Below are 26,515 nucleotides of genomic sequence, written 5' to 3' on the forward strand. Positions count from 1 at the left end.
GAACGCATCGCGAACCAAAGATTTAATGTTTTTTGTTTCACTTTTCTTCTGCACGAGAGATGGCGCTAATTGTAGTTGTTTCTCGAATGTCACGAAGGTAGCGGTTTTATTATTTTCCATTTCATATGTATAGAAAATACATACATATCGAGGTACTGTAAATAATTCAAAGTTAGTACTGACAAGAATACTATTTCATTGATACAAAAGACAATGATACCAGACAAAAACGACAATTAAGAGCTGCTCTTGTTTCGAAGAAACAACGAACGAGTCAGGGTTTGAACCTGTTCGAATGATAATTTCGTGATTCGACGCTCGGTAGGTAGCAATAGTTGGTCAACAAGATGTTTCTCGATCACATGTGCGCTAGCGATTCAAATAAAATGAAAAGATTTATTTGAAGAAGAATTCTATATTGTATGTATGTTGCAACTTCAGGATGCTGTCCGAGATACACATTTGAAACGAATACATTTGTTTCTAACGCGGGGAGTGTAACACACTTATTTTTGAACTTTCATACGAGGTTCGAATGGCAAAAGCATCGAGAATCGTGAGAGTTTTCTCGTGTGATTTATCGTAGTTTTCGTTCATATGTACGCGCCGTTTTCTATTCCATAAATTGTTGATACATCGATAAGGACTAATTCGAAAATGGTACCTCTCGGACCATCGCCAGGACATCAAACATCCGTCAATAATGCGGCAGCTGCTCCTTCCAGTGGAACCAAGAGCAGTTCGACGCTGGTGAGCACGCCTCGAGCAAACACTGCTTCTTTTTTCGTTTTGCAATCATCTTTATTGTCTTCAGTTTTTTTCAATGTTTCTTCTGTGTCCCGTCTTTATTCAAGCCATTATATTCCTTTTTATATTTTATTTCATCTTTCCCTTTTCAGAAACCAAATTATACTCTAAAGTACACCTTGGCAGGTCATACTAAAGCAGTTTCTTCCGTGAAATTTAGTCCCAATGGAGAATGGCTTGCAAGTTCTTGTAAATGGAATTTCTTAGTTTCAAAGTTTTTCTAGCTACAGAACGATTAGACTGAAACCGAATTGTTCATTTTCAGCTGCAGATAAACTGATAAAGATATGGGGATCGTACGACGGGAAGTTTGAAAAAACTATATCTGGTCATAAACTAGGTATCTCGGACGTAGCCTGGTCCAGTGACAGTAGACTATTAGTATCCGCATCTGACGATAAAACATTGAAGATTTGGGAATTAAGTTCTGTAAGTTTGCACGTGAAATCATTTGAACAGCGTGAACTTGTTAATCTATGAAATTTCTGCATCAAGGAAATTACATTTCCTCGTTTGTTTTCCAATATTTTACCATTGACAATTAAATGTTCAGCTTTTGTATTTTATTTTCTTTACTTTCAGGCCAAGTGTTTGAAGACTTTAAAAGGTCACAGTAATTACGTTTTTTGTTGTAATTTCAATCCACAATCAAATCTTATAGTATCCGGTTCTGTAAGTATTTCTACAAGCATTTTTATGCGTGCAAGCTTCTAAATTTTTGCGTGTCAAACAGAATTGTATGACAAAGTACTGAAAATATTACTTTATGTATATACATATATGTATGTATGTGTGGATGTATGTGTGTGTGTGTGCGTGCGTGCGTGCGTGCGTGCGTGCGTGCGTGCGTGTGTGTGTGTGTGTGTATGTATGTATGTATGTATGTATGTATGTATGTATGTATGTATGTATGTATGTATGTATGTATGTATGTATGTATGTATGTATGCATTCATGTATATATGTAGATAACAATATAGATTGAATATTGCAGAGAATGCATTACACGTTGATATAAAAAGAAGTTTGCTCGCGTAAATCATTTGTTTAAATCGACTCACTTAGAATATTGATATTATAAAGAATATCGTTAGTTTGATGAAAGCGTTCGAATATGGGATGTAAGGACCGGAAAATGTTTGAAGACGTTACCTGCTCATTCGGATCCTGTAAGCGCAGTGCACTTTAATAGAGATGGATCGCTGATAGTATCTAGCAGTTACGATGGATTGTGGTGAGTATAGTTGCGTTTCGATTTCCATAAATACATGGGAATGTATTTAATTATGCGGAAAGAAATAACTTGGAAATATACTAACCCCGATATACAATTTACAGTCGGATTTGGGATACAGCGTCCGGTCAATGTTTAAAAACTTTAATAGACGATGATAATCCGCCAGTGTCCTTTGTAAAGTTTTCACCAAATGGAAAATATATCTTAGCGGCCACGCTAGATAATACATTAAAACTTTGGGACTATAGTAAAGGAAAGTGTCTGAAAACTTATACCGGACATAAAAACGAGAAATATTGTATATTCGCAAATTTTTCTGTAACAGGGGGAAAGGTACATGTGATTCGTGTCTCGTGAATTTTCGGTTTTTTCTTAGTACTCGTTGCTCTGTCGCGTTGGTTTGCTCATTTTTTCTTTATCTTTTGCAGTGGATTGTTTCTGGTTCTGAAGACAATATGGTATATATTTGGAATTTACAGACCAAAGAAATAGTTCAAAAATTGCAAGGTCACACAGGTATAGCAACAGCCGAATTATAATAGAAAATTTCTAAAGAAGCAGTAATAACGATTTTTCTATTGATTCGTAGATGTTGTGCTCTGCACGACCTGTCATCCTACGGATAACATTATAGCCTCAGCCGCTCTCGAAAGTGATAAAACGATTAAATTATGGAAGAGTGATACGTAAAAGAGAAACAGGTTACTTGCCAGGTCCAAGAAATTTCTCTAAATTGCGTTCATGTACGTTAAAGAGACATTCTTTTTTTAGTCTTGTACGTTTTCGCAATTTTCGTTTGTAGAATCATTCAGAATTTCGTCAGTTGAGATTCGTCTTCCGTGCAACACGAAAATTGGTGTACCAATCTTTAATAACGCAGCTCGCAACACGGAAAACGTATATTCAAAAATATACGAGCGTCAATCTACTGTGAGAGTCCGTTAAGAGACGAATAGATTTAAGGTATTAGACAATAGTCAAGCTTGAATTAACGATTAAGAAAAAGTAATTGGACGCGAACATAAACTATCGTTAGTAGAACTATACGTAAATGAACGATTGTTACTCATCGTTTCGATATTTATTGTATAAATAATCATCGCTCCATTTTTACAACTTTGTCACTTGCAAAATTCGGATATGCATTTTGTCCTCTATAGTTGGAAACACACGTGTGAACACAATACGTACACACACCATTCATTCGTTCATTCTCTCTCTCTCTCTCTCTCTCTCTCTCTCTCTCGCTCGCCCTTCTTCCTGCCCTGTGTTTGCCTTTCCTTTAGGTGTTTCTATCTGTCTTTCTTTTTCTCTCTCTCTCTCTCTCTTGTCAGTTCATAGAGACGGGCGTGCATGACACTCACAAATTGAAAATACCCAGAGAGATATCTCAAAGTTTTACAAATACCGTGTATAATATTTCAAGTTATGTGAAAGAAGAAAAAGGACGGAAAGCTAATCAAAACGATGCTTGTATCGAAACGTTTATGTGAATAAATCGGGAATAAACATATATTTTCGTACCTGAAAATAGCATGTTTTTTCTTGCACTCGATATCCCTTTTTTTTCTTTTTTTCCCGTTTTTTTTCTACAAACAAGAATGACACGATTCGTTTAATTCGTTTAATTTGTTTTCATTCGGGAGCCAACAGTTTCGTATCAAAATTACAACTGCAAATGAATATTTGATATTTTATTAAAGCACAGACTTGTTTTTCCAACGTACAATTACAGAGCTGAGTAACACAACACGCGCGATAATACAGTAAATGGATTTCTCTTCTACAGAAAGCAAGTTAACTCGCAATTTACAAAGCGAGAATATTAACTGCATTTTCCTTTAGCCGATAGTAGTCGAGACTCGACGAAGGAGTTGAGAGGGCAGACGAACGCGATGATAATGTTTACGAAGCCGAAACAAACGAAAGAATAACAAAAAGAAAAAAAAAGAACAAACAAACAGAGAAAAACCGGACATTTTGAGGACAAGTGTTATTACATTTATGTAAAAGAACCATCTTTTTCTTTCAATTTAATTAAATTCACCTATTCGTATTATTTCATGGGTTATTCGCTAACCGAGACTTTGTAGAATGTCACTTATGTAGGTAGAAGGATTCATTATTTCTTCCAATAAACCTGAAACGAAAATCGCAATATAATCGGTGAATGGCGTTTTCCATCTTTTCTTCTCTCTCGTCACTTACCGACAACATCGCAGAACTCTTCAAAGGATGTACAAGGTAACAGTTCGTCGCGATAAGTAGCTAGCACACGTTCGGAAGCTTTCAGCATGGCTTCGTCGTTGTGTCTAATGTATTCAGCTAGAACCGAAGGCCACTGGTCGTCGGAAAGCACGTTAACTTTCTGAAACGAAACGAGGAATAACAGACACGCAAGCATGGCAAACAGAATGAAACGCTACTCTATTACGGTTGGCCCACGGAAGGCCGGCGAAGGGATTCGTACCTTGAAGAAGTTTGCATAAATACAATCGACTAGACCAAAGAATATCAAAGCGCTTTTATATGCTGTGTAATCCTTGACTGTAATGTCCACGATAGTCTTGGTGGCAGCCGAGGGTGAAACGTAACGTTGATGGGCGAGAACGATCAATCTGTTCAGGTGATTGATTTTATACGCTTTCCAACGAGCCGGCGTGAGGAGCAGAAGAGACATCGTGCACTGATAAAACGGTCCTTCCGCTTCATAGCAGCTTTCGAGCCAGGCGGAGGTGGGAGGTGTTTCTAAATATCCTGTTAGCGTTTTGTCTTCTCGCGCCGCGGATCGTGTACTGTGAACATGTACGCGAGAGGGAGGGGAAGAGAACGGAACATTATAACATACATGAAAATAATGGTAATGCGTCACGGCGGTCCATTTCGTTTATGCTTACGTGTTAATCACGTAGAGTGCCATGTGGATCAAATAGGGAACCATGTGCATGTTCGACTGGGGTCCTCCGCCTCCGGTGTCCTCGTGGAAGCTTTTCTCCTGAGCGAATCGCAGTAACAATAGTTTCAAGTCGTGCACGGTCGAGGAGTACGAGATATCGCGGTGACTAGCGCATTCTTGTAAATAGGTATTATGTCTCGCCAAGCAGCTGGCGAAAGCTGACTCCGGAACCTGGGGTCCCCACAGCGGTAGAAGCCCGTTGCATTTGGTATTCGCGTTCTGCAGGGCTGCGCTCTCCCATTCGTCGCGGCCGCGCGCCAATCTTACCGCCGACATGTGACAGTCCACGTGAACCACGTTGAAATGCGTAACGGTCGTGTATCCTACCGTTTTCCTCTGCTTCGTCTCGAATTCTTCCACGTTGCAGCGCTTGGTGAACGTGTAAATGCCCAAAACCTAGAAACCGGACGAAACAGAGTGAGAGAACACTGAGACCGCTCGTCGAATGCCGAGCGAACGTTTACAATTACTCGAGCGTGTTACCATGTTTGGCTTGAATTTGTATCCCTCGCGACAGATGACGCAAACCAGTCCCGTTTCGTCGCCCAGATCTTCCATTTGTTGAAGAATCGTCACGTTGGCCACCACTTGACCCTTATCGTTGGTCTGCATACCCAACGCGCCCAGTTGTCTTTCTCGCATCGCCATTGCCAAGCGTTTCTTCTCGCTACGAGTGTGTTGCCGGGCTTCTTCGATCAGTTCGGCGACACGTTTGTTCGTGCACAACGCTTCCAGGAGGTTCTCGGCCAACGAACCGACATGCTCGTCCGACGATACCTGCTCCAGTCTATGTATTATACTGATCGCGATTTGCGATACCGCCAGTTGCGTCGGCTCGTGGTCGGTCGCCAGCCCGGTGAGGAATCGTAGGATGTATTTGAGCGCCGGTTTCGATATAAAATCTTTGAGTTCGTCGCTATCGGTTCGCAGCAGCGTCGGCTTGACGCAAGGCAAGTGAATAGTTATGTACTCGAAAGCGTCCTTGACGATGCCCATGCTTATTATGTAGTCCTTCAGAGTGTTTCCGATAGCGTTGCGCTCGATAGCTTGGGTGAGGACGCAGAACAGTTCGAGCTTCTGTTCGTCTTCCAGCGAATGCTCAAAGTCGAATTTATAAATGTTCAACACGGGTTCGAAGTAGTTGCACAGCAAAGCCATCTTTTCCCGATTGCCGTAGGTCAGCGCGGCGAGCACTCGCGCGAGGTGCGCGAGCACGTTGCTACTCTGCCTGACAGCCGTCGATTGAGTGCAAGAGAGGAGCGCCTTGATGTGCTCGGGCCCGCCCAAGGTGTGAGAGAAAGCCTCGAAACTCGACAACGGTTGCGAGGCCGCGTACGTCAGAATCGTCTCCATGATATCCAACAACTGTTCCGTGATCTTGGCTTGCGAATTCTCCGATTCGGTCTCGAGGCAACGCTGCAACACGTCCAGGAACACGGTTATAGCTCCCAGCTCGGGCTTGCTCAGCACCTCTTGGTTCTTCTTCACCTTGACCGACAGTCGGAACAGTTTCAGGAGAACCTGAAGAAGCGGTCGAGCTCGATTCACGTCCTGTATGGCGGCCAATCTGTTCAACATGACCCGCAGCCCTCCGCAATCCGCCAGCACGTTCGCCATCTTGTAGACTTCCTCGTTGTTCACTTCCTGTTCGCTGTTGGCGTTCAAGCTTTCGACAAACTCCTCGGTCGCGTCCCCGAGCAGCCCCCGCACTCGATACACCACCCGCATCGAATCGCACCCTCCGCCCTCCAACAGCCAGATCTTCTTGTACACCTCCTCCACCGGCAGGTCGAGACTGATGATCTTGTTGTTGACCAACAGCTCCATTCCGTTGTCGTCCTCCAGCAGAGCGATCAACTCGCAATCTTGGCAAATCTTGTTCTTCACGTCTCGCATCAACGGCCCTAATCCGGGCTCCAGGCTGCTGTACGGGTTGCCGAGCATTCTGCCCTGAAGGAAATCTTCTTGCTGCGAGTCCTTCTCGAGAGTGAGCAGGAACTCTCCGATGTCGTTCTCTTCCGGATAAATGATCGAGCAGAGCCTCTCGAAGATGAACACTGGCGTGCGCACGTCTTCGATGCTGTACTTTTGCACGGTCTCGACGCAGATGGCCATGAAGGCTTTCGTCTCCTCTTCGGTGCCGGTTGTCATTTCCTCGAGCAGTTCGAGCAACTTTTCTTGCGTGTCGTCGATGAGTCGCGTCCGTTGGATCACCAGCCTTCGCAGCGACAGATAACCGTTCAGCACGGCTCCCACCAGCCGCCCTTTGTATTGTTGCTTGATGTTTTCTTGCTCGAGGAACGTCGCCAGCAGTACCGTCAGCATCTTCAAGGAGTAACCTTGCGCCAAATCACTGGTCAGCGTGGTTTCCTCGAGTCGGTGCAGCTGCTCGATTTCCTTGGTCAAGAGGTCTGCGAGCAAAGTCATGACGCCCCGTACAGCCAAGAACTGCTTCCACGGAGGCTGCCTGATCAAGCTCTCGTACAGCGAGAGAAATTCGGTGCTGCTCTCGCCGGCTGTGCGCAACTCCTCCAGGTAGCAGGTCAGCAGCACGAGCACCTCCTTCTTGCGCTCCGTTCCTTGGCAAAGGCTCTCGATCATATAGCAGGCGACCTGCCGCGCGAGTCGCGAACTGGGATTGAACAGTACCTCCTTCAACCAAGCGCCGTCGGCCAGTTTCAGCGGTTGCACGCCCTGTTGCCTCGCGCAACGATTGCGCCATCGGTGCCCGTACTTCTCCATTAGATAGAGCACGCGTGTCTCCTCCTTTTGCAACGGTTTCACGGACGGCGGAGCAGTCTTCTTCCTCGGCATGCGACGAATCCACTCGGAATACGAGTGTTTCGGGTCTCCGTTCAGCCACTTGTTCACGTCGATGGTGATGCCCTCGGGCGGCTGCACAATCGCCAACGTTTCCGCAGCTTTCTCCTTGCCCTTCTTCAGTACCGGATGCTCCGGTTTCATCAGCCTCTGGAGTATCTTTAGACACGGCACTATGATGCTCTCCATTACAACGGGGTTCTTCGACTCTTTGCACGCCATCAGGAACAACTGCATCACGCACCGCAACTTTTGTTCCCAGCAGGTGTCTTCTTTCTGAACGAGAGCCGCCAACAACGCCATTTCGTGTCGCACCGCCACCGACAGGTCCAACGTGGGCACCCGCCCGCGAAGGGTCAAAGTGATGCGTCCGGTCAACAGCGAGCACAATTCTTTGCTGGACTGCGGATTGTCTCTGGTGATTAGGCACAGCAGCTGACGAACCTCCTCCTGCATCTGCATCGTACCTTTGCGTAGATTATGCTCGACGAGCTCTTGGATCAGACCTTGCTTACAAAGAACCTCTCTGGCGCCTTGATTGGTGGCGAGAGCGCGCAAAAGAGTCAGACAGTGCTCCGTGGCTGCGGTTGCGCACCCGTAGCAACGACCAACCGTTTGCGGAGCGACGCTCGCGGGGACGACGGGTTGAGCTGTCGCCTCCTCGGACGCGGCGAACGCGGCGCTCGTGCCGACATTGCTCGCGTCAGCACCGTCGGCCGCGTCGGCCGCGTCGGCCACATCGGCTCCATCGCCCCCGTCGGCTCCATCGCTCCCTTCGGCTCCATCGCCCCCGTCGGCACCGTCGGCTCTGTCCGCCCTGTCCGCCATCGTTTCCCTTTCCATCATTCCCGACGAGGATTCCTCTCTGGCGAGAGTCGCCGCGGACGATTCGCTGGCGAGCGGCGCGGCGCAACAGCTCGACACGACCGTTTGACCTCGTTGCTGACGATCGTAAGCCACGAGTTCTTGCCGACACGCCAACACCCTCTGTATAATTTTGCTCAATTCTTCGAAAGATGTCTTACACTCGCCGCAATATTTCTGAGCGAGCAGCTGTATGGCCCTGTTCACTTGCGTACTCCCGCTGGACACCTGTATACCGCCACCCGCGGTCCCCTCGTCCAAACCGCGATCCAAACGATGCTCGGATATCTTGACCAGTAACATTTCCAAAGTCGGCTTATTGGAAATCAAAGTTTTGTACACTCGGTCGGCCTTCTCGAGTAACGCGTTAATCGTCGCCACAGTCTTCTTCCGGTCGTCGTCGTTCTCGATCGGGTCGACAGCGCAGCAAGGCCTCGCGGTGAGGGTGTAATCGAATTTCGCGTATTTACAGAAACCGCAGGCGTGACAGAGGAAAGGGTCTTTCTCGTCGTAATTGATCGCGCGGCACTTGTGACACTGAAACACGTTTTCCCCGCAGTTGGCGCAGACACCCGGATTCGCCGGGACGTTCGCCGAACACCGCGGACACGGCAGAGTCTCGGAGGAAGCTTGAATGTTCTCGTAAAAGTCGGCGTACTCGATCATCAGATTGCACGCGACGATCGGTAACGGGAACTCGATTTTGATCTCCGTTTGACCCTGCGCCAGCGTAATTTTCTTCGCTTTGTGCCACATGGCGGGCTTATTCTTCAACTCCACCACCGCCTGGACCGACCGATTGTTGTAATATATGTTGATCGTGCGCACCATCTTCGTCCGCTTCAGATCACTTATGCGAAGAGTGATCCGACTGATCGTTTGACTTCCGACCAGTTTTACGATCTGAGTGGTCGTCGTGAACTTTGAGTCGACCTTGATGGAAGACAATTTAATCGTCGACATGGAAACTTCGGGGTTGTTGCAAACCAAGCAGGGCTCGCTTTCCAAATAGTAGCCATCCAGTTCGACGAACTGAGCGAGATTCGCGTACAGATTCGCGTTCGGATGTCTAGCCAGCAACTGGTTTTGTGCGCGCAACACCGCGACCGCTTGCTCCATGTAAGTATGCATCTTCTTGCTGGTGCGAGGTGTCTTCAACGAAAAGTAGCCGAGCAAATCCACGAATTGCGCAGCTTTCCGACCATAGCTAGGCAGAAGAGGCCATAGTCTCCATAACAGATCCAGCAATACCTCTTGATCGTCTGCGCTGCAATTCCTAGAAAATCGTCTCGTCTTACTCGTTCGTTCGTTCGCACCACCGCCTCCCTCCCTCTCTCCCTTTCGCGTCTGCGACGACACGACAAATTAAAACATCGCTTACTTATAGATGGCCAGTATCAGAGAGTGCGCCTGCCACCGGACATTGGTATTGTTGGTCTCCAGCAGAAACGCCTGAATAAATTTAGTCAACGAGCTTGGCGCCACTTGCTTTTGAATTTGCTCCACTAGAGCCAGGCACCTGGCTTCCTCGAATTTCGCTTCTTCCGTGTCCGAGTCTTCCGAGTTTTCGCGTTCTCGCCTTTCCTTCGTTGTCCCCGTGCTACCCAGTTTCGACTCCTAAACGCGAAAGCCCGATTCAACCAGGGAAACGCGACGCAACCTTCGTAACCAACGATCGCTTACCTTCGTTTTCGGCTCTTTCCGCTCCTTGGTTTTGTTGCTTAAACATATAGCGCATTGCAACAGTTGCAACACCGTAGGGCTGACACCTTCGTCCAATAGCGTCGACACAGTGAACAGATACGACAACACTGTGTTTTGCTTCAAGCAAAACCGCTGCCAGTTTCCAGTCCGGCTGGTAGCAATTTCGACACAGCATTTCAAATGTTCGATCAATTCTACTAAAGAGTCGTAAGGCAAGTTAATAGAGTGTGGTCGCGTGTGAGAGGGATCGAAACCGCCGGCGGCGCAGCACTGTTGCACCGACTAGAAGAAAAAGTACAACGATAATACACACAGAGACACGTGATTCGAAGAAACGGACAAACGGACGAACGGACAAACGTCTCGTATGCGAAACCTTTGCCGTCACTTACCTGAGCGTGTGAAATTAACGCGTGCAAATCGCGCAGCTGTCTGTACTTTTCTTTATTGCCGCAAATGAAAAGAAGTAACTTGCGCACTTGCCGTCTGACGCATGGCGTCTGATAAGACATCATATATTCGCATAGGTAAAAGTACCAAGGCTGTTCAAAGGCAGGTTGGGCACCTGTGTTTTCCGCGTGTTTGTGAACTTGCTGCGGCAAGCGTAACACCATCTCGGTCAACAACTGTGGATACGGTTCGAACACGTCACCGGCGTGTCCTTTGATGTAATGACGTAAAAAGAACGGTGACATGTTCGGAGGAGAAGTCGTGAGGTGCTCCTTAAGCAACTGACCACCGAGGATAGTCCCGGTCGATTCTTCCGTCGAGGTCCTGCAACGCAACGAGAAACAAGTCGAATCGATCCGAGTGATTTTTCTCCTGTTTTCTTTTCTCTTTTTTCTTTCTTTCTTTTTTCTATTTTTTTTTCTTTGTATCCAATGTATTTGCAAACACATGCGAGTAGCTTACGTTTTCCAATATTCTAACAACGCTTTCAACAGCGTCAGACAATAGTCGATTATTCCTGCTTTACTAAGTATCGTAGCAGCCATTTGTGAAACGGAATTTGAATTTTCTGATTGCGTTTTCGCGGTACACTTCCAACGGGACATTAGAATGCCTAATAATAATAACAATAATGATGATAATAATAATAACAATAACAATAACAATAATGATAATAATAATAATAATAATCATGATAAAAGTACAGTGTTCAATTGTATTCACTCTAAAAGAATGTCCACATACGAGAAAATGTTAAACATGACACTCACTCAGGAATCGTATAATAACCAAATGAACCTCCCGTTTGTTGTTACGCTGACATATATTATTCGTATCTGGCTTATCCAGATCCAATTCCTTTACCAATGTTCGTAGCAACCGTTCGACGCATGCTTTGTCCTTCTCTTCTTGACCGTCGAGGTGTGCCGTCAATGATAACAGAACCTGAAAGAAAGGTACATCGCCATTAGAGATTTTAATATAGAAGCAACAAGGTTTCGGTGTGCGTTTCAATTGAAATGAAACATGCAAACCTGCATGAACGGTATGGCCATCACACCGGGCACGTTCGTTAAATGTGGTATAAACTGTACAAACTTGTCGAGCAACAATAATCGAACGGTGTACAATTTCGCCGAGGTTTCGCAACCTGTATCGTTTTCTTGTTCGGTAGTGTGTTCCTGTTCCGTTCCTTCCTCCTGTTCGGTGGCCTAACGAAACAATTTCGGCACATGTAGTGCGCGTATGTACAGTCAGAATGTCTGCTTCGTTAAATAGCATTGTTCCGGTATAACAGTAAAGAAGAAAAATGAATGCGCAACGAAGAATCGTTCAAGATATTGACTTTGACGTTCGATATTCACGGGTGTAATAGTACTGGTGATGGGTGGCAAGTTCGCGAAGAAGGTTTCAACATAGGTAGGACACACTCTACAGCGAACCAACAGAATCGGATCTATGTACGTGTAGGTGTCGGGGAGGGGACTTGGGGTCGGAGGGGTTTAGGGCAGCGTCGATGAATTTCGGCGAGCGTCGAGTATCTACCGTTCAAATCAATATAAATTACAACGACGAACAATAATCGAAACAAGAAAAAAGAAAATAAAGAGAGAGAGAGAGAAAACAAAGCCGAATGGTTAAAAAATGATACGGCTTTAAATATAAACGAATACCGTCGTTGGACAGAGGAAATAGGGTGCGAAAAAGTAACGGTGCGGCAACTGTAACGCCGGATGACGATGATGATGGCGATGACCACGACGGCGACGACGACGACGTTGGCAATGACGGCAGCACTTACGGTGAAAGTCGCGTGATGGCCCACTGTATTAATTTCGGAACGTGGCGTTTGATCGACTCCAATTCCTCCCATCGGAGGTACAGAATCGGGAACATTGTCCCCGTATGCGGAACTCCGTCCCGATACGTTATGCTCTCCTGTCATGCTGTCTACGGCACTTCCTCCGCTCTCGCTTCCACCGCTCTCGCTACCCTTGCTACCACCACTACCACCCTAACATAAAATGCGCCCCAATCGTTACTAAAATTTCATGTACAACTTTCGGCAGTCTCTCTCTCCCTACCTCCCTACCTCCCTACTCCCTACCTCCATACCTCCATACCTCCATACCTCCATACTTCCATACCTCCCTACCTCCCTCCAGCATTTCTTTGTTTCTCTTATTTTTCATTTCTCGCGTGTTACACACGTTGCGTATCGTGCATACAGCAACAAGAGCAGAGAATAGTGAAAGTAAACGATAAGTAACAGCATTTCGGAAAACCGTAGGACAACTCACTTGCTCTGCCGGGGATGTTCGCAAAGTGCTACCGTCGGTAGCGGCCGTAGATCTTTCGTCGTCCGACCCTCCAGCGGAAGCAATCGTATCCGAATAATCTCCACCGAGATAAAGTTCGAGAGCCTGCGTGTCAGACTTCACGTCATCATGAAATGTTTCGTTCAACGCGTCCAACGGAATACATTCGTTTCGCTGCTTACCCGCCTTACGAGTGGAGCCTGGGCTGACCCTTCTGGTGCGAAACCTTGCAACATGATCATGTTTCGCCGGAATCCTTGTATCAAAGCATGCATATCGGAGAGTTCTCCTCCTTGGTCTTCCACGCTAAGTGCCATCGCAATTTCCATCATGGCGGTTGGAAAATCCCGCGGCAAGTCCGGAATCTGTTGGAAATTCAGCAGAATTATTTCAAAACGGACGACGACCTCGTCGATCTCGATCACTGTTGCGCATCTGCGCAAAGTGAATCACTACTCTTTCTACACGATTACCAAATTGTTTCCGAGAAATGTTTCCAACGAGTTTATTATTCCTCTTGCAGTTGGTCCTCGGCTACTAGCCGCGGAACTTCTGCCAGCGGTGGAACTGCTCGGGGTAGCGACGGATGACATGGCTGGCATCACCGACACCACCGATTCGACGTCCCCGGGCAAATGTTGCTCCGCCTCTCGATCCACAGTCGATGCCGCAGCGGTGTCGGCGGCGGTGTCGGCGGCGGTGTCGGCGGCGGTGTCGGCGGCGGCGGCGGCGGCGGTTGAGGTTGCTGCTGTGGCAGTAGCAGCTTCTCGATGCGATTGAGCGGACGGCAATTCCGGCTTCTCCTCCGAGTCCGCGATCGCCCCTATACGTTTCGGCAGAAACACACCGCGGTCAACGATATCCGTAGAGTTTGCCATTCAACGAAACACGCTTCTTTCGTTCCCATTTTACCTGGCGTGCTGCAATTCGGAGGGCTCGGTATATAAACTCTTCTCCTCTTGTACCTCAATCTGAGAACACGAATTATCGCCTGCTTGGCACTGAAGCTAACTGTCGGATCCGACGAAAGTAACAATTGCAAATACAGTTTTGCGGCCAAGGGAACGTTTCTCTCGACATCGCAGGTTGCAAACGCGTGAATTATTTCCACAATCGCGTGTATCGTTCCTTCGGCGTTCGTCAATCCCGGAACAACCACCGGCGCCAAGGCCATATTTTTCGGATAGGCCATGTGCAGTGCCCACAGTATGTCCATCAGCTGCACGACTAAATGCTGTTGTTTTTCGTCCGTGCTTCTGGAAGGCTGACCGATCTGACTCTGCCGATCTTTCTCGAAAATTGGCACTGAGGACAAAATAACAAGCCATGTAAACGAGAATCAGTTTCACTGTACGATCTACAAGATAGTACTCGTCGTGTTTCCTATCTTACCGTCAGTTTCATCTATCGGCTTATTCGTGTATTGCTCGGTGAACTTGGCAAGATTCTGTGGTCGCGAAACGGAAATGCTTCGCACGATCAGCACAAGCCTGTAAAAGTTTTTCGCGTCTATGTCTCGCGCATCGCTCAGTTTTCTCATCGGCTTCAAGGAATCCAGTACATGGGTTAATAGTATGTGATCCTGGTGAAAGGAACATACATTTTTAGCGAAAACTCTGTTACTCGTCTACAGGGGGGATGGGGTCTCGGTGTTCACCTTACCTTGTGTAAATGATAAGCTTGTTTGGATGGATGCAGAGAAGACAGAAGCGCGGTCGTATGCATTTGCACCGCCGGCGGAGTGGGCAATATCAACAGTCGGGAAGCAACGTCGATGGCTGTAGCTTTCAACGGCAATCTGTTCTCCTCGTTCGAAGATACATCGAAAGACAGCTCTATACACTCCAGGATGCCCGCGATCAGTCTACGATCAAATAATTCAATCAACTTGGCACGATGGCAAGCAACGATGCAAATTTAATTCGACCTTTCCTACTGTTTCGTCTCGTACAGCCTAATTGTAGCTCAAGTTCTCCTTACCTTTCGATATTAAAGAAATTCTCCTTCGTGAAGCTAAAGCATTACACGTAATGATAAAAGATATCGTCTGTCACGTACGAAAAACGCGCGAGTTTATTGCATTTCGGCGGAGACAAAAGTTACACAGTGCTCTTAACAGTATCGTTCTTCGCCTACCTATCGACGGAAGACAACGGAGTTGGCGGAGCGATCGCATTGTCCGAGTCGCTGTTTATCGTAGCTACCGGAGCAGCCGTTGTTTGACCAGTCGGCGTATCTTCTATTTCCTCGGGCCAACCGAACGCTTCCTTCGTTTTTCCGTATCTGAACAAGCGCAAAGAATGAGTGGTGCGTTGACACGCGCGACATGTAATCTGAAACGGACACGTAAACGTACATTTTAATCGAGTCCACGATGGTGACGCCCTCGGGATCCTGCGACGGCCCGAAAGTGATGGTCAACTTTTTGTCGGCTTGAAGACTGTCCTCTCGAGTCAGAGGAATATCGAACCAACGGCTTTTCGTTACGGTCGTATAGAGTATTCTGCCCAATACCTGAGAAACCGCAGAAATCGACGATAAGGATAGACTTCAAATGTTCGCGTGGAATAATAATCTGCACGATACAATTACCTCGATATAAAGAGGCGCTCTCTGAACATCTTGACTTCCAAGAAGCACTCTGATTCCCGTCATAACTAAACCTGCATCATTATTGGTGACTTCGACGTTAAATCCTAATGCTTTCATGGAAACTACGTACATCCCGGTGGTGTTCAGTCTGTGTTTTATTTGCGCGACGTTATAAATTTGTAGCAAATCGTTGCCGCCAAATTCGACGTCGTTCATCACTTGGCAATGTTCGAAGAAGTCGATGGGGAAGGTCACGGAACCCGGAGTTTTCACCGTTTTCGTGACTTTCTTCTTCCTCGTTGGTTTCACGGTGGCAATCGCGCCTATCGGTTGCACGGTTGGCATCCAGTATCCGGTTTGTTCCATTCCAGCCACATAAATTCTCAGACTTCCATCTTCGCACAACAATATCAAAGTTGTTCGTTGTTCGGCGTTCGAGCTAGGATGCCTTATCGCCACCATGTCCATTATTTTCGCCTTGGCGGGGATCACTTTGATCTCCTGGATCATTATCGTGTCTGGTTTGATCATCAGTATTACCGGATTGTTGCTCGTTTGTAAAACCGAACAAATCAGTCCGGGATGATTCGGCACCTCGCTCCACTGACACAACGGTTGCGGCTGATTGTTGTTCGATTTGTTGCCGTTTGTACTTTTATGGCCGGCAAGGTTGATTTGAAATACATTGGTCACGTCGGTGGTCATGTATTTCAAGGGCGCTATGAAGCTTTTTCCGCACGCGTAACTGAAAAACAGCAACTGCAATGCATGCGAATAGTAAATAGATACACCGCCGCCGCCGACGTGTCCGATATCTTTGATCTCCGGGTGATACACGTCCAAAGTGTTGGTCACGTAGAAAGGGCCGTGTTTCGCTGAACTCTCCTCGTCCATGGCTTGCCCGTAAATGTAACCCGCCGAGGACATGATCAACAGATAGAAAACACCGTCTTCCGAATGCATGAACGTACAGTCTCTTATCTTTCCGGTCGGCACGAGGAAGTAATATTGCGGGCAGAGCGCGTCTTTTCCGAGGTCGTAGATTTTTATAAAGTCTGCCGTGACCAGCGCCAATTGAGTCTGAGAGCCGGGTAACCAGATTGCTTTTATGATGAAATTGTTGGTTTCCAATTGAGGATGTAACACCAAATGGTCCGACACCGTTCCCGAAGTGTTGAAGGTTAGCACGTGACAATCTCTGAAACCGCACACCGCCAGAAAGTCCTCGTTCCATTGATTACCGGTCAACGACAGAACGGTGAACGGTACAGGAGCAGAGGCGAGTCTAGTTAGAATCAACTTCCTCTTGGACGAATCGGCCTGCTTCAGTAACGCGCTCAGCTGCAGCACCGTTATTTTCCCTTTCTCGTGCGAGACCGCTGCGAGTCGAACAAACAAAACGAAACGAAACGGCCTGTTAGTATATCGTTCGACTAGCACACGTCGATCGAGAAAACCTCGTCCCCGTACCAAGGAACGCGGAATGGAAAGCACTTACCCAGATGTTGCCTTTTACCGTGCGGCGACGACAAGCAACACATTGCAACCCGACGGATAATGTGCGCGCTCAACAGCTGTCTGATGGTTTGTCCTTGATCGCCGGAGTAATGCATTCGAACATTTTCGAACGCGCCCTCTTGCGAACCCAACGTGGGAAGCTACATAGAACACGACAGAGACCAGAATATAATTACAAGAATGAATACATGTGCGCATATATACGCTGTGTATACGCACCATCAACTGATCCGTGTATTCAAACTTTTTATCGAGAGTATGCAACAATTTCAGTGCCATTTGGGCACGTGCGTGACAACCGACTGCTGAATTTTTCTGACAAAACGCATCCACGGTCGGTACCAACGCGCGCGCTAGTTCCACCAACGACGGCACCAGGCCGCTTTTCCACAAGTGTCCGTGTATCCACTCCTTGGATGCTTCTGAAAAGTATAATCCATAAAAGTTGCTTCGAATCCAGACAAGATTAACGCGGGAATCGACCGCTCACCTAGCTGCTCGGATAAATAGCAAGTTCTCTGCTTCTCGCGACCTTGTCGCTCTTGCTTGTCGTAAAAGTACACGGGACTGGAGGTGCGTCTGCGTAGATTGCCCGCGAGAAGATCTCGGTTCTCGTGCGACGTTCCGGGCGCGTTGCCCGCGTAGCTCGTGGAAACGACACCGGCGGAACCACCACCGCTGATCGAGCTAGAGGCCACGTTGCCAGCATCAGCGGTTCCGTTGCTCTGATGCTCCGACGTTTGATGGCTACGTTTCGTCAAGGCTTGACAGGATCCGTCGTCCTTGGCGCCACAGTCGCAGAAAAAGTTGCCGTACTTGGCATAAGTCACGTCGTGTCCACGATGACACACGCGAGCGCAGACGGTGCACACGCCGACTCCGTCTACCATGTTACACGTGTGACAGTGATACCAATGTTGATTCATGAATTCCTTCTGGGTAGTGGTGAAAGTGCAAAGTTTATTGCAAAGACTATCCTCGTCGGAATCCTCCGCGATACTATCTTCGTCTTCGTGCGGAATGTCGTCGACCCAGTCGCTATCGTTAAAGTCGTTGACGGGCGTGCTAGCCTCCCACGGAGGACTAGTCGCTCTGTCCTGCGAGTGCACGGACCGAGGAGAAACCGCGCATATCACGTCCGCTATGTAGTTCAGTATGCAGCAACCAGCTTCGAGAAACGCCGACGGTTTATCCAACAACGCCTGCCGGTCTTTGTTCATCAACTGTTCCTTACTGTACAAAGTAACGGGCAAACGTCAACTCTCTGTTACTCTGTCCACGGACGACTAGAGAGGCCGAGCTAAACAATTTAGACGCATTACCATAGTTCCATCCATTCGGTCGCAGCTTTAAACAACAAGGAATGTCCCTTCTCGGCACCGGCATCGGCCAACGTAGACATAACGTTCATCAGTTCCGAGAAACCGTTTCCTTCGATCGTCGGAGACAGAATTTGATAAGCTAGTGGTATGAGAGCTTGTAGAATCGCAACCGGTACACCCTTGTCTACACCGCTACAGTATCCCCGAGAAAAGAAGCATACATGCATACATACGTGCGTACATACGTGCGTACAGAGAGAGAACGCGGCAATCGAATATGACCGTATCACCTTTTTTCTTTCACTATATAGTTGGTAAGTGCGCGTAAAAGTCGGCTATTTTCATGCATAGAATGCTGTTGTTGGAGCTGTTGTTGCTGCTGCTGTTGCTGCTGCTGCTCGTCGGTAATACTGGTCGACTGATTGTTGCTCTCCGAACCGTCCGATAACATAATTGCCCACTGAACTTGCTCATTGTTCGGTACATTGTTGACTTCGTCTGATTTTTGTTTATCGTCGCTAGAACCAGGAACGAGAACCAACCTGCGATTCCGCGTCGTTCGGCATCGTTAGCGAAACGAAACGTTCTATAGAAAGCTCGACGAATAAACCGCTTCGTCGAAACGCATACTTACGCGTTCGAGGTTACTACCGTTGGTGTCTGTATGTTGGTCGAAGAAGCGCTCGGTGAAATGCTCGTTCCTCCCAAGATCACTTGCTTCAACCACATTTGTAGCTTTTCGGGTTCCACTTGCGCTATATTCAACACGGATCCGCAGAGACGTTCCACTGATCCGTCGCTTCCTTTTTCGGCTATCGACAGCAAAGAGAGACGAGGTGAATTTGTACGTTTAAAATAAACGACACATTTGCGGAACATGCGAAAATCGATTCACTTTACCCATTTTGAATAACGTGTTGAAGAAGCGCAACACGTGATTGGCAAATTGTCGCGAAATTTGCGGAGATGTTACACATAGTAAAACCGAGACGAGAGTTTTGTTGGTGATGGTCGCGAAAAACAAATCCAAGGCCATACAGCCGACCGGCTTTTCCAACAATTGTTCCCAATATTTTATACACCGTTTTAAAATCTTTTCGTCAACGATAATGCTGAAATATGCAACATTAAATTGTGTTATATGCAACCGCGTTGCGTTACACGATTCATTTAAGTAAGTTGATCGGAGAACAAGTTACTCACTTTACAGGTTCTTGAGCTTCGCTCGTATATTCGATAATCAAATCGTACGTCTGATGCAAGATGTAGAGATGCTCCCGCAATTGCCGCATCTCGTTGTCGCTGTCGCCCAACAGTTTGGTTAAAGTTTTACTCGCCATCACCTGGAGATAATCGGTGCGGCTATCCATATAGAGCGCGATCAAAATGTCCAAGGCTTGAAAATGCAAGTCCGAGTTTTTCGGAACCGTGACAGGCCTAACAGCAACAGGTTTCGACCAATTACCTTACACGTCTGTCGGACACGTGGAAAATCAACACGGAAAAGGTAAGAACGCACGACTCACGTGACATATTCTGCCATAAAGGTGACCAAGCTGTGCAGTAAACTTTTCAACGACGGATTAATAGAAAACGTTGGGTATTCGGACAGCGATTTCACGTGATGGTTCACCGTTGCCAATATGTAACTTTCCGCCGGAATAATGTCGTTCGCATAAGTATTCTGAAATCAGAAGAAAAGACGAAAAGACAAATTAATCGTAACCGTAACCCTGCAACAACTGTCAAGTGTTCTCATACTCACCCAAGGGATGTGAGCAACGTTGATCGATTTCCATTTGTCGAGAACAGATTTCACGGAAGCGGGTAAGAAAGTGATCAGAGACGCATCAGTTGTCCAACTTGCGCCTGCCATGGCAACAATGTCGTTCAGGATAACGTAATCCCGTGGGCCGAATTTACAGTCCTGTTCCAACGATTCCAACATCTGGTGAAGTATGCTCGAGCGGCACGAGGTCAAGATAGACTCGGTCAACGAAAAAATATGGGGAAGAATACCGCTGATCATTTTCGATGCGTTCGTGCTTCCGCATTCCGAGTTCTGTGGACTTCTGTAAACATTCGTGGATTCGTTTCACCGACACCGACACAACGCGCGCGGACAATTTCTCTACGGTTCGACTCACTTTGCGTTCTCAATGTTCTCGTTTTGACTTTTCGATATGCTATCGTCGAAAAGGACTTGCAGCTTCCCAACAATCGCAGCCAGAACACACAATGAACTCAGTTTCGGTAAAGCATGTTTCGGCATCACGTTATTGGGAAAATTCGTCTCTGGTTTCAACGTGGTGATACAATTTTTCGCGATCGTAACGTCGTACTTGACGGAAATCACCATAGTAGAGGACACAGTCTTCAAAAGATTTTCCGCGTATTGAGTGTACATGCCTTGCCTGACCAAACAGTCCTACGAACAGACACATTTCAACGTGCAGACGTCACGTCCACGCGACAGCGTCGGTTAACGATATCGAATGCGAACAAACGAGAATTACCTTCATCCAGTGGGTGAAAGTTTTGTACGCCGCCCTAGGGCCCCAAATCAGAGAATGAAGTAACATCGGTCCCGCCGGGATTTCCTCGCCGAGCGCCAATTTGTCCATGTACGGTGCAGAAGGCGGTAACATTAGCAACAATCTGTCAACAACGTCGCGACAAAACATCAAGTACACGAATCTTTGTATACCCGTCGTTCGATATCTTTACGGATGTGTCGTACCTCCAACATATCGAGAAGCAATACCGAATCGCACACAGTCCCATGAACGATGGCGCTTTGTCCTTGCCCTCGGTTTCCGTCTTCCTTGGCATGTCCGTTTGATTCAGGACATTCAATATATCTATCAGTGCGTCGACCAGAAGCGGATACTTCATCTTATCGGGTGCACCCAGAATGAAACTGCATGCCTGCGAATAACAGCTACGTGAGAATAATCGAGATCGATTTCGAAAACAACTCCATCGAATCCTCGTTTCGGACACAATGCGGAACGTTTCCGGCTACGAATGAGCGATACCAACCAGTCCATCCAGTTTCGGAGTATCTTGGTTATTGAAATCCGTGGTAGAGAGATTGTAGAACCGAGGTTTCATCGAGAACTCGTCCTGGTTGCTGAACTTTCGATAGTTGTCCTCAATCTCGGCCCAAGGCGTGAAAACTCGAGCGGTTTGTTTGTTACCGTCTTTCGCGTCGCAGACCAAACTCGTGGCCGAGAACAGATTCCACTGAACCTACAGACACGCGGCGTCATTCGTTTTCAAACAACCAGTTACTGTAATGATCGTGGCGGGTTTACGCGGGTGCACGAGGCAACTGAAAAGTATGCAATGTTGCAAACTACTAAAATGTACAAGACTCTTACTACCACTCGAACGTGCCTTCCGATTCGGTGGCCCTGGTATCTTGTCGCGCTGTTCGCGCGTCATTTCAACGTCGTTGCTCTCGCATTCGTCGTTTAAACGTTATTTAAGATACTACGAATAACGTACACGTTGCGTATCATGTCCCCGTTACGAACGACAATGGGAATGAGGACGAAATATCGAACGGTGTAAGAAACGAGAGTACATGCGAATCGAATCCATCGAGCGAAGAACGGGGAATGATCAGCAACGCGAATGCTTCGTTGGAGCGGTCGAACGGAACGCCGAACGATATCGAAAATGCGTAGAATCGTGGCCGAGTCGATGTACCTGCTTCAGTAACGCGGGAGGTGCGTCGTAAAGATGCTTCATCATGTACTCGAGCAACAGTAACAATCGCGACAGGTGCAATATCTGGGAATCCTTCATCGGAGTTTTAACAACTTCGCTGCAGCGCACGGCACCGCTGCCGGTTACGAGCAGAACCGATTTCTTTTGCATCAAATTCAGCGAATGAAACAGAATCAGCACCAACTGCGCGTGTTCCACGTTCAAATCTGCAAACGTCAATTGTTATCGCCGTTGAACGAGTTACGACATCCGAACGCGTGTCCGTAACGATTCAGGACCGTTGCACAACAACTTACCTTCGTTTTCGGTTTCGAACGTAGAAGGTGGATTGCATACATTTTCCACCATGGTCGTGACAAGACGATGCCAAATACTTATGCAAGCTGCTTCTTTCTCCAATTGCGGTTTTAACAGAAGAACCTGTCGGAAGCGACGACGGCTTTGTAGTTGGTACAAGCATGAAAGAAATCAGTCGGGTCGCAGATATTCTGAAATAACGTATACCTGTGCCAACACGCTCAAAGTTCTCGGGTAAACTTGAAGAGGCCACGTACACGACGTCGTACTGTCCGTTCCGGACCATGGATTCACACCCAAATGCTGAAGAAGGGTGTTCTGTAAACTTTCGCTCAACGTATTTCGAGCCAACAAGTTGTGCGTGTAACGACTCAAGGCTTGAGAGAATTCGGAATACATTGCACCCAAAGTGGCGCCGTAGAATACCGAAATAGTGCCTGAAACGTGAACAGAAGTTGAACGGCCGTTACTCATCAACGAAACCAAACGAAACGAAACGAAACGAACAAAATCGATAATCACCGGTTTCCGTTCTAGCAGTCTCGTGATCCAATTCTCTGATGATTGCCGCTAATATCACCATCTGTTGTTCGACCAGCCCATTTACCACGTACTCGCGCACATACGAACTTTTACTACAGATCAAATGTTGGTTCATAAATTGAAAAATTTTTGTGGCCAATGATATGTACTGTAAAACGAAGAAAAGAATTCGGTTTTCTCGCTTCTGATTCGTTAAAAGGAAGCAAAACTCATTCGAACTGCAGAGGAAAATGATGTTCCTTACCCCGTGAGGTTCACGATTATCAGGAACGATGGTAGTTACGGTACGTTCAACGTTCGTTTCGTTACCGGATTCTTTCGCCCCGTTCGCGGGCGACCCGTCCGAAGGAGCGATGGTTTCCTCGAACCATAAACCCAAAATTGGTTCGCTGTCCTCTGTCGACAGAAGAATTTTCCTCGCATTCATTTCCTCCAAGACTCGTTACCGTCTTGCACGAACTTGCATGTCGTAGTATTTTTCTTACCTTCGTCGGTATTGTCCGAACAACTTAACATATCCTCGTAGTACGTCGTCGAGTCGGACTGACTCAGAGCATCACCTTCGAACGGATGCTTTTGGACTCTCTTCAACGTGCAGGCCTGCGTAAATGAATTGCGCGCAATCAGAACAACGGCATGTAACGAACTTGCCAATACCGCGACAGGTATCGATCACCAACCTTCCTGTAACTGATGGTAGCCAAATAAAATAAAAGATGATTGAGCGGCACGGCTTGAAGAAAAGTAACCGCTCTTTGAAGCGCGCTGGCAGTGGATAGTATGTCTAAAGGTGCTGGTTCGGGTGGAACCGTGTGATCGATGACCGCTTCGACCGATACGTCTTCCAAAAGGGCGCTCATCAACGCGAGCGCGTGAGAAGCCAAAGCTACCGAGAGCACCCCGAAGCCTTGTTGACTGAAATTTCAGTTACATCGAATAACACGTTCGCCAGCGACGAGAACGACGATCACACCTCGAAAGCAACATTGACAAGAACACCTTACACTTTCATTAGATGTCGCGTTGTACCATCGCGCGCCTTGCTCGGTGATTTTCCCTTTTCTTCTTTTCCCTTGTCGGCCGCGCTGAAACTGCTAACCGATAGTTGCGCTTGCAAGCCGGCCACCAACAGCCATACACCGATGAGCAAGTGATTTTGCAGGATCTGTTGGAAACGTACGCGCAAGATCACACGATTGTCAAATAGGAAAGCAACGAGTGTATCAGGACTAGGAATTTCTTACGTGACCGCCAGCTCGCGTGCTGTTCTTGATCACGTTGGAAACCATTCCAAATATTTCCAAACTCTTCTCGACGACCGTGATCGCCAGTGTATCGTACTCTTCCTCGGTATTCTTCAGACCGCTCTGACCGGTTTGCGCTCCAACGGACGTATTCGTGCTGCATTTCGGCGATACGGCATTCGTTATTCCAACGATACTAGACGCAGTTGCGTACGCGATCGAACAGTACAAGCAAGACATGGTCAACGTCGATAGCTTTTCCAATTTGGCCGGTGTCAACGGTTCCATCAAACGCAACGACATCACATTGTGCACAATGTTGATGTCGCCAGCTACGGAAGGCAGACTGTGCCGTATAGCGTGTGCCTCCAGAGCATTCGCTGGGAATACGAAACCTTTCTTGTTCAAATACGCTTGGTACTTTCGAGTGTAGCGCGACAAATGGGGCAGGTTCAAACACATATCCAACAACGTGTCGCCAGCGCCGATGTTCCGAAGGACACCTATATTATTCGCGATGAAGGTTGCCTGAAAAACCAAAGTGTTGCGGTTTTAGGGTTTGCAACGAGCTTCGAAACAGTCGACTCGCCCGAGCATCGAGTGTACCAACCTTTACATCCGAATTGTTCTCATTAGCAACGCCGTCGTTGGCCGCGGTTTTACCTGTTCCATCGGTGGTACTTTCCACAACAAGCGGTGCGGACAACGCGTAATCTTGCAACGGCATAGTCAATTGTTCCAGAATGCTGCTAGATAAATCGGTTCGTGGTCGAACAGCGTCTTTCGAGCATTGAGGCGCATCCTTTTCGCTTTCAGACGGAGAGGACTGTACGCAATACGGTACATCGGAGTTTCTCGTAATAGCCAACAGAGCTGCTTCCTCGGAGGATGAAAGTAAAGATTCGCCGACGCAAAGAGCATGTATAGGTAGCAGCAGTTGCTTTGTGCTTAACACGGTGGAACTACCATCTCCCGGTTGAGCTTTATGCCGTGATAGCTTGTCCACGAGATGATGTAAAAGTACACTGCACGCTTGACAAACTATCGATACTTGACTCTTGGACACTGAACATTCGAATGGAATAATGTTAGTATAACGACGGTGTGGACGTGGATACGGGTAGTTACCGTAATCGAGAAACTTACAGGTACTGGCACAACCACCCAGATAATCGGCTGCGAGAGCTGCCACGGACGTATAAAACGTTTCATACTCCTCTCGATGGGAAAAGCAAAGCGAGACAAATTTGCTTTCGCTGCAAAAGAAGAAGAAGCAATGATAGGGAAAGATTGCTCGAGAAATAGCGCAAGTCAACGATCATCCGTTTCAGGGCTGTCATCGCTACAGTACTATCCTCGAAAACGAATCGACCAAAGTATATTCCTGAAAGAATTTTTCTAGATTCGCAAAACAACTCCCTACCTCTTAACGATGCTCTTTGCCAATTTGATTACTTCGGTTTTGTCGAACGATCCTTGCGATACCGCTAATATTGGTTTCATTATCGATGACCATTCATCGTTACCACCACTCTTGGCCGCCATTTTCGAAACTGTTCGACTTTATTCGAAACAGTTCTCTGTCCGACGTCAGTTTACCTACCCTTTCAGGTACGAACTTGTGCAAAGGTTTCTTTTGCGTATCGCGTATCTTCGTCTTTCTCGAGCCTTCACACCCCTCGATATACCGACATCTGCGCAATTTTTAAGCAACACTCTCACACATTCATACGAAATTCCTCGTTTCTGTACGTGTGCGATACGCAATAAACGCACGCATAGATTTTTCTCCCCCAAAAAAATTTGTCACGGGTACACGAAAGACGCCTAGCGACGATTTGTCATTTCGTTGGTAAGATGTGTTCGAGTCATGGAACATGGACGACGCGTACGGACCAATCGAAATCTCGAACGAATCTAGGTATTGTAAACCGGTGCCGCGACGACTCTAGTGACATTCCCCTCGTGAAAACTTGTCCCTTCCGTACCTACTTTTACCTGTCGCGTATGCGTGTGTATCGAACACCGCATAGAACTGCTCTAATATTTCTATAACGATACTTGTACACACGGTCAGTTTCTCGGGGGCAGTTCCTTGGCTAGTGCTA

The 26,515-nt window shown here is 47.1% G+C and overlaps 2 protein-coding genes across 8 annotated transcripts; one reads left to right on the forward strand and one right to left on the reverse strand.

The window, feature by feature from the left end:
* Positions 1-59: 59 nt before the first annotated feature.
* Positions 60-4,015, forward strand: wds (WD repeat-containing protein wds). Its single transcript, XM_031988253.2, has 9 exons — positions 60-321; positions 442-750; positions 900-996; positions 1,073-1,236; positions 1,390-1,479; positions 1,902-2,041; positions 2,146-2,377; positions 2,473-2,560; positions 2,634-4,015. Exons 2-9 carry the CDS (start codon positions 658-660, stop codon positions 2,732-2,734), a joined length of 1,005 nt encoding a protein of 334 aa, XP_031844113.1. The 5' UTR covers positions 60-321; positions 442-657; the 3' UTR covers positions 2,735-4,015.
* On the reverse strand, positions 3,724-26,282 carry poe (E3 ubiquitin-protein ligase-like protein poe). 7 transcript variants are annotated; one of them, XM_076371828.1, is made up of 47 exons: positions 25,831-26,282; positions 25,554-25,663; positions 25,018-25,472; positions 24,408-24,935; positions 24,168-24,328; positions 23,844-24,078; positions 23,649-23,763; positions 23,408-23,559; positions 23,143-23,311; positions 22,828-23,057; positions 22,620-22,743; positions 22,303-22,529; positions 21,631-21,840; positions 21,329-21,516; positions 21,105-21,246; positions 20,736-21,016; positions 20,354-20,660; positions 20,115-20,272; positions 19,792-20,025; positions 19,489-19,700; positions 19,223-19,400; positions 18,879-19,106; positions 18,589-18,780; positions 17,757-18,499; positions 17,486-17,688; positions 17,247-17,406; positions 15,749-17,127; positions 15,513-15,670; positions 15,293-15,439; positions 14,819-15,020; positions 14,549-14,738; positions 14,069-14,461; positions 13,630-13,979; positions 13,339-13,521; positions 13,139-13,273; positions 12,640-12,852; positions 11,873-12,049; positions 11,609-11,783; positions 11,301-11,451; positions 10,781-11,162; positions 10,368-10,670; positions 10,066-10,301; positions 5,484-9,960; positions 4,942-5,396; positions 4,515-4,839; positions 4,253-4,412; positions 3,724-4,184 (listed from the first exon to the last, which is right to left on the reverse strand). In XM_076371828.1, the coding sequence occupies exons 1-47, from the start codon at positions 25,950-25,952 to the stop codon at positions 4,120-4,122; spliced, it is 16,320 nt and encodes a 5,439-aa protein (XP_076227943.1). In that variant the 5' UTR covers positions 25,953-26,282; the 3' UTR covers positions 3,724-4,119. The 7 variants fall into 7 exon arrangements, with proteins under 7 accessions (XP_076227943.1, XP_076227941.1, XP_076227942.1 ...); XM_076371826.1 differs by having other exon boundaries at positions 18,879-19,130; XM_076371827.1 differs by having other exon boundaries at positions 23,128-23,311.
* Between the last annotated feature and the right edge of the window lie 233 nt (positions 26,283-26,515).

The sequence above is a fragment of the Nomia melanderi genome, chromosome 11, assembly GCF_051020985.1.
Source record: "Nomia melanderi isolate GNS246 chromosome 11, iyNomMela1, whole genome shotgun sequence".
In the NCBI taxonomy this organism is placed as follows: Eukaryota; Metazoa; Arthropoda; class Insecta; order Hymenoptera; family Halictidae; genus Nomia; species Nomia melanderi.

Bases quoted from the DNA above. Each gene is read 5' to 3' on its own strand.
- wds (XM_031988253.2), top strand. From the start codon at position 658: ATGGTACCTCTCGGACCATCGCCAGGACATCAAACATCCGTCAATAAT. The intron at 997-1,072 runs GTAAATGGAATT...GTTCATTTTCAG, and splicing joins AGAATGGCTTGCAAGTTCTT to CTGCAGATAAACTGATAAAG. The intron at 1,480-1,901 runs GTAAGTATTTCT...GAATATCGTTAG, and splicing joins ATCTTATAGTATCCGGTTCT to TTTGATGAAAGCGTTCGAAT.
- poe (XM_031988247.2), bottom strand. From the start codon at position 25,952: ATGGCGGCCAAGAGTGGTGGTAACGATGAATGGTCATCGATAATGAAA. The intron at 13,522-13,629 runs GTAATCGTGTAG...AATTTCCAACAG, and splicing joins CATTTCTCGGAAACAATTTG to ATTCCGGACTTGCCGCGGGA. The intron at 10,671-10,780 runs GTAAGTGACGGC...TTTTTCTTCTAG, and splicing joins CGTTAATTTCACACGCTCAG to TCGGTGCAACAGTGCTGCGC.